Source organism: Opisthorchis viverrini (genome assembly GCF_000715545.1).
Source record: "Opisthorchis viverrini unplaced genomic scaffold opera_v5_94, whole genome shotgun sequence".
NCBI lineage: Eukaryota > Metazoa > Platyhelminthes > Trematoda > Opisthorchiida > Opisthorchiidae > Opisthorchis > Opisthorchis viverrini.
Window position 1 is genome coordinate 1,076,563 of NW_008751751.1, and position 8,064 is coordinate 1,084,626.

An 8,064-nucleotide genomic window follows, 5' to 3' on the forward strand; every position below is an offset into this window, starting at 1 on the left:
ACAGACAGAGAGACTGCATCTGTTTTAACTGCTACGCCAAGTGCGTACGACGAATAGGCCTGCCGATACCACAGCGAGCAGCCAAATAATTAGAACGGGCGACTGCTCGGAGGGAGCAACTGTCGCGAATAAGGTATCAGGTGAGCCTATATGGGAGACAGATCTCCTGCCTATCTTACAGTAGAATTAATGACTTGTTTGCCCGACCGGTGGTTTGCCCGTCGGGTTTCCTTATCATTTAACTGCTGGTTGTGATCTCCGCCGTACCTGTCCTATGTGATTTCAGAGCCACTCTAGTCACATCCACTTTTCGCCCTAGTGCACGTCTCTGCGACGATTAGTTTGTTCGTTGATTCATATTCCCAGGTGTGCACCTATTGGTCAAAACGATGCTAACGGATCACAAACAGTAGAGTTTCGCTTAGATTCTTCCATAGCATTGCAAGGTAGAGAGGGACAAGTAACGGCACTTCTTTTGCCAACAGTCATTGGGACAAATTGGATCCCTCTGGGTCATCGACGGGTGACAGAAAACGCCAGTGCTATACGGTCACCGCTCACTGAAGATTTGTCCCATCAGTGTCCACCGACTCACCAGGTATTAGGGGTCTCTCACTTTCAAAGTAACTTGTGCGGACCTTAATTAACTTACTCAATGATCCCATAGTCAGTCTTGTCACCAGCTTTGTTACGCAGGCAACAAAATGTGTGAGTCGGGTCAGAGCCTACCTATGTAGGAATTGCGGCTCACATTTTGCTTACATCTGTAACGAAGCTGAATATGGAGACGACATCCTGAGATTATTGAAAGGTTTGACCAAAGCCGCCCAAGGTATTCTGAAACCAAAGGCTACCCCATACTTCACGAATCGGCGGACCCTGATTGGACATTAGGGCGCACAGTTTCACGCCCCCCATTTTTTACACCAGTCGATGCCCAAAAAATCAGACGTCCGGTGAAACCCCATCATTCATTTTTGCACAGAAGAAAACATTGTGGAGTGTTAGCAGTGTCTCCGATCCCTTTTAAATTACTTATTTGGGGTTCATTGTCATTTGTACAAGTTCAGTGTTTTCGCACCTGCTGCTAATTAGCTGAACCATGTTTGTAACATGTATTCATCAGTCTTTTGTTCTGTTGCCTATCTGTCTCCATTGGGGTTTTGACATTCATGGGTCGGTGCAATTTGATGCTTTGTTCAAAGAGAAGTCCATAGAATGACTAGCATTTGTATCCGGCGTTAGATATCTGTGAAGAAAAGAACCGTTTTCAACCTCAATTTTACGTACCTCTTTGTCCTCAACGACGAAAATTGGAACGGAGAATTTTGTCGCATTTAATCACTCTCGTCTCAAGGTGTTTCGAAGTGTGGGCGAAAAGTGTGCAGTCTTCAGATTCACACTAAATAATTTCATGTCCTATTCGGTCCGCTGGCAGCATAGCGGTGTCTATTTGGATAAAAATCCAGGGCTTCAAAGCTCACACTTGATTTAGTTATTTCATTGTACACGAGATACCCCCTTGGTGGTGTCGTGCATTGTCAGTTTGTGGACCACCCAATGTTTGAGTGGGCTCTTTTAGAGGCTTGAAGTGACTGAACGCGTGTCCGTTTCAGTGCATCACAAATAATCTTTGAGCCAACGGTGTAGCTGAACGCAAGGTTTGACCCGGGCTAAAATAGCGAGTCCTGGTCTCCTGATGACTATCGTAGAGAGCAACCTTAGTCTTGACACTGATACTTCGCTGCTATGCAACCACAAATTTTATTTAATCATCTTCAAAAGCGTATCGTGGAAAAAGAAGAGTAGACAGAGAAAGGACCTGATACCAGGCGATCATAATCATTTTTAGACGCCTACCCTTCTAAACGCCCAATCAGACAGCCTGAACAGAAACTGGCAGCACGAACGCCATGTGGTTAGCCGCTAGGTTTTGCGGTATATCCAGTATTGATCGTTCTTTCATCCCTTCCCTGTGTTTTGATTTTTAGGTATGGAATAGCCAACTGTTTCAAGCCGAATTCCAATGATGTTTTTGGTTTTAGTGCGAATCGCTCGTGTGCTCAGTGAACCAGAGTATAAGGACACTCTTTGGGCAGCGTTAATTTTTAAACCTAGGCCCGTGCGACAGAACAGGAACATTAAAAACCCACAAATAGGCGTGTAATTAATAGGAATCATCTATTGGAAAATGTGAACCTCCCTGTTGGAATTTGAAGAGTGAATATAGATTACCCTCATGTCTTTGTTAGGTTCCAGGAATTTTTCACCCAACACTGTGCACGTGAAAGCACGTGACACGAACCCTCGTTTCGCAATGCTTCGTATCAGAAGTTTAGGCCTTCCAACTTCCTAATTTGTACTGCCTTTCCAAGTGCCAGTTCGGTTAATAAACAAACGTAGATATTGAAAACAACTTGGCCAGCGCTGATGGAGATTGCTCACGAACCGACGCACGTCGATGATCAGTGTCACTTACTTCATGAAATGTCTTCACCACATGGACACAGCTATGGGTGGGATGACAACGATGGTGTTACTTAACCGTTTTCACTGTACGTTATCCATATACCGAACGTTCGTAGGGTAGATAACCAAATTTCGTGACCCAGTTGTTTTTTGGCCTTCGTTGTGGATTGAAGGAACTGTGGATAGACCGTAGCCGATTAGGTTTACCCTTTCCTACCTTACGCGGGCAAATCTTGGGAGTCCGTTCTAGTGCATCTGCTTGTGGGCTAGGAGCAGCTACTTCCGTTTCTCAGAGGCTTTATTCTCTATCGCTTACGAGTTACTGCTGACCGCTGGGTAACAATAACCCCAATCGTCCTTAGCACGACTTGTATACACAATTATGGCAATAGTATCTATCCTGTTGTAATTTATTGGGGTTGTATGGTAAGCTGCAGATGAGATTTTCTCCCGTTTCCAATACTTCAGAACTTTTCCTACTGCCCTTTCCATTTTGCGTGCGAAAAGTTTATGCGATTCATTGAGCGTCCATGTTTACACTCACTGGTTTTAATTTACACTGCACATATCTCCGGGTGTATCACAATGACATTGTGGTTCCCCGCCTACCGAAATTTCCGCTACGTTAATTCTAGTTATTATTGTGGCAACCTCTTTCCACCGTATGTACTGCAGCGTAAATTTGTCGCTTGAGGTCAACGCTCGTTTTTCTGCTCTATAGTATCCATTCGATCGACCAATGTTCATATCGATATCTAGGTAGCCAGCTGCACAAATGAGGCCAAATCAACTCCAACGGAATGCAGTTCAACATGAGTTGCTCCATGCGATTCCTGTTTTGCTCGCAGAATTTCGTCCTCTCTAATGGCCGGCAATTAATGCCATATTGGTGTGCCTCTAGTAAGCAGTCACTGTTCTTATATTGCTGGAGAGATAGCAGAACTTTACCTGGGATGCAGCTGAACGCGCTTTCGAAAATTTCTTGATTAGGAATTATGGCACACATTTTGAAAACAGTGCAATGTTAAGGTCACTTTATACACAAGCGCTTAGTGCGGGAAAGAAATATATGTCAAACAACAGGTTCTTTTGGTGTGAAGACTCGATATACACGATTGAAAGGTGAAACTGTGGCACTGGACTCTATGGATCCATGTTCGTCGCTGTACAGAAATCGATTGTCTTGAGATTGTGTTTTAATGCCAGTTTTGGCATGAAAAACCTGCCAAATGTAAGACCCTTTATATTCCGATATATATTTTAATTTCGCGATTCCGATGCATTAGTGCTCCCTCGGACCCTGTCTCTTCGCCAGTAGGGGTGACCATGAAACGAAATTCCGTACCACTTCTTGCCTGAGGTCTTGCGTCTTGGAGGAGGCCCTCATACGACTAACAGTGTATTAAACTACAATGTTTATGTGAGCTGTCAACATACTATACTGTCAGTTTCCAACACAAACTTTCCGTCACCCCCGTGCTTTAGCTGTCAACACGGAGCTTCACCAGGTGCGGTAGTTGTCCAACAACTGGATTTCCCAACTTACCTGTAGACCTTGAAATATGGGTTATTTTGGCAATTTTCGGGGTTACCGAGCTATGCTGAGGCTTAAAATCATTAAATGGACTAACTGAAATAATCGGCCTTATGACGTAAGAGTTTCCTCTGATACACTGTCTGTCACTGGAAGGCTCGCTTGTCCGGCACACTTATGGGAATAAATGCTTTACTCAAGGCAAAACTATCTATGCTTTTACGGATTTTCATTTCCGTCTCACACCTGTCTCTCTGAGGCAATTTTTATCGCTACCCGTACAAAATTCCTTGACTCCATTCATCGGCGCAATAGCTACGGTTATCGGGGACGTGATTGTCGAAACAATTTATTCTACCTTCCAACCGGCGAGATAATCTACTTTGTGGCTGCAGTGGTCGTTCTATACAACATCGAGGAACAGTGTCAGCGACACTATTTAGAACACACAGATGATGTAACCAGGTGAGTTTTACACCCATCATGCTTGCTGATGTTGCTGAATATAGGGACAGAAGCGGTTGATTTTCCAGAGGTAGCACAGTCTTGCCCGCTCTTGTGCGACGGAATATATACCAAAGTACATAGTTTTTTCCACTTGTACTGATGGTGCCCTTAGTTATTTTATCAACCAAAGAGGAGATTTCTTGAGTCCAAGGATGTGATCAGAGATTTGAACCTTACTGGAGTTCGTGGGCTGTTCCTTGATAAATGTGCCTCCTAGGGAATAGGTGAGCGGGTTACACTGCTGTTTTAATTTCTTGTTTGTTTTTCGCCTGTCGTTTCCTAAGTTAGGTCCGACGGCTTGCAATGATTCCCTTAGCGGCCCCTAAATCCAAGTTGCGTCCGAGAGCTGGGTTGGAAGCAAAATGATCAGCTCGGCTAGAAAACCAAATGGTCATCATTATAACCCCAACTACCAAAATTATCTTCAAATGGAATTCTGTCAGCTGCATGAGCGTAGTTGGGAATGAGTCTCTATCAGGAAGGATTCCAGCAATACTGTGCGGCTCTCAGACCCTTCTTCAACGATAGTTTTTTATTAGGCACCCGAAGTACAACCATTTGGGGACAAACGATATGAGGTCAAAATGCGATTCAAAAGTTTTTTGGAAATATTTTGAATATTGACGACTTAATAACCAACGAAACAACGCGTTTTTGTCCTTTCTGTGGGCAGTTTTTTTAATAATCCGAGAGACCGAAAATCAGGTGACTTATATAAGTTAGACTTACGGTTGGACAGCATGCTTCGTCATATCAGTTTCGAACGTCGCCGTTTTTCGTTTCCCCGTGTTTTTCCCCACGATACCATGCTCATCTTATCTTCGAAGGTTCTTTCCTCTGAAAATTGTCCGTATGTGTTCGACTTTAGTGCCAGGATGATGACCCTTGACACTGTGTGGAAGCAAATTAGGTGACCAGTTTGGAGAAGGACACAACTAGACATACTAGGAAGGCCAGAAGAAAGAGGAAAAAAAGGAAAAGTACGATCGAAGTTCCGGTCACTCCGAACTTCACTGTGCAATCCACCGCTTCCATTAATCGAAGTGGCAAATCTTCATTGGACAAAAGCTACTATTTGGGGTCTGCCAACAACCTATAAAAAGGATATTATAAACTTGTAGAATAGTGTCGCGATTGACCCTCAGTTCAAGTCCATACACCTAACGTCAGTCCCAAACAAGCCATGTGAGCAACTTTGCTGAGCTGGGAAAGCAGAACAATAGTGCCTGGGTTGTAGACAAGAGAAGGCATCGACCTGGTCCACTTATGGGCTCGTTACTATGACAACTCAGCCCTTCACAACATGATTGATTCATGACAATTTTTCCACCACGCGTGGCATACTTCCCAAGGCTTCACATAAATTGGATGTATTAGCTTATGGGACTGATAAAACATTCTAGTTTTTACTTTCCGTAACAATTGAAAAAAGTCCCATTTTGTGCAAATGCTGTTATTTCCTAACCGGAATGCGTGGCTAAATTTTGCCTGTAGTTGTTGGGCATAATCGGGCGAGGTTTGCAAAGGTCTTCGGATCGGTCCAGCTGATCGTGCCCTAATTTCATATGATGCTCACGTGTTTACTTCAATGCAATCTAAAGGAGTAGACACCCTAATTTTTGTAGTTTTTATAGTTTTATTAGTAGTTTTCCCTAAGGACACAGGACCTCCTCGCACACAGTTCCTGTTCTTTCCTTATATTTCCACTTCTTACTGAGGCTTTCTGGCCTGATAGTTGTGTGACAGTTAAACCCCAGTATACTTTGCTGGTTTGTTTTCTGTCAACTACGACTGAAGATAATAACCCTTTTGACGGGCAACCTTGCGAAAAGCAGACGATCGCGCGTAACCTTTCATTGTTGTAACAGTGCTCATAAGGTTGGTACAAATCCGTTTATAGGTGAATATCCGGTTTGGTAGCTTTGGGGCTAACTTCTTGCCTTTTTTGAGCATGAAACTTTCTTGTATGTCTGAAGATTTTTCCAGTTTCCTGGCTGTTACAGGGCTCCCTTTTTATGACAATATCCCTTGTAAGAAACAGGTTCGGTGAAGAAACAATCTTGGTGGTTCCTCCTTTTTTTGTATTACGAATACATTCCTTCGTTTTTAGAAACCTCCAATATGGAAACATTAAAAAAATAATTCCTGCGATTAATTGCCGCATGCTTGTGAAATCTCAAACGAACAGGAAACGCTTCACTAACAGTAGTTCTCAGTCCGGCGAGAACAAGCCGATAAATGCACAGGAGGCCGAAGTTACGTGTATGGCCTTGACCTCATTTCGTTCGCCAACTTTGAAGCTTCAGAAACAAGTCAGTCACGTCGCATAAGCGTGCACTCGTTTTTCGCATGTTCAGATGTAAAAATTCGCACCCGTTCAGCGTGCGCTGGTGGTCTAGTTGTTACTCGCTTGACCCGCATGTCAACTATTCGGAGCCCGAACCCCTGCGCGGACAAGAATGTACACTACTGGTGGGCTTTAACAGGAGCGAAACTCAAGTCTAGTGCTTCCCCCCTTTGGTGTGGACTCGTCAGAATAATTGCGCTAGGACAGGATGGCGACTGTTCAGATTATTGTGACGTGAACGCGAAGTCAAGAACCAACAGGGGATCCACGACTTATGGTTGGACACAACCCGCATCGTCTTCAACTTACGGTACAACAGTAGGGTGATTTTGTCAATGGCTTTATTTCGATGGCACAGAATCATGCGCCTTAGGAAGACAGGACATTGCAGTCGAGAGACCCCGGACACAGAACTTAATGTGGACTGTGTGGTTGAAATCTTAAAAAAATATCAATAAACTAGGGTATGAAGACCCGGATGACGAAGCATAGTTTATATAAACGGATGCATTTCTGCTGCGCTAGTGGAGCGGATGTACTTGTGGTGTGTCTCGCTTGAATTTCTACCTGGGGAATCTCGGAACATCAATATGTCTGACTGACGATGAGTTCACCCAATGATCATTTCTGTTATATATCTGCGTGTACGGTCTATGTATTAGTCAGAACCGTGTCCAATTATCGCTTCGTTTTGGGTCCTAATCTCCGATAAAACAGGACCTTGAAGTGGGAAACAGTGGACGCAGCCTCGAAGGCAACAATCCCCATAAAAAATACTCTCAAATAACATCGTCTGACTACGTTTTCAACGGATTCCAGGGTGATTTGCAGGACGAGTTAGACTTTCATGAAAAGTTGTTGCTTGACGAGTCAGCCAACAGGTGACCACATGGTGTGAATTTCGTGATTGAAGAAAAAGTGGCACGATATCTTGTCTAAGCGTGAGTTAGCTTTTGATCAGATGTTCTTGGCCGAACGGTTTCGTTCCGTTACTAGCCGAGAGGTTGCGAGTTCGAATCTCCACGGAAATTCGTGAGACGCTGACTGCCAATGATTCTCAACAAGAATGAAACGCCCACACAACGCCTTGTAGCTTTTTGCTGCTGAATTGTCCGTTTCTTCAGAATCGGTCATCATCGTCATCATTGTCAGCTGTAATAACCGCGTACTCGTCGTACAGTGGTTGTAGCTGCCGCAGTTTCGTTCA

At 44.0% G+C, this 8,064-nt stretch overlaps 1 protein-coding gene across 1 annotated transcript in view; it reads left to right on the top strand.

The window, feature by feature from the left end:
- Positions 1–8,064, top strand: part of T265_05203 (hypothetical protein) — a gene marked incomplete at both ends in the record, with an annotated part of 77,059 nt that overhangs the window by 19,614 nt on the left and 49,381 nt on the right. The window contains one exon of the mRNA XM_009170147.1: positions 4,319–4,468. Coding sequence (XP_009168411.1) covers positions 4,319–4,468 — 150 coding nt within the window. The remainder of the gene's footprint in view (positions 1–4,318; positions 4,469–8,064) is intronic.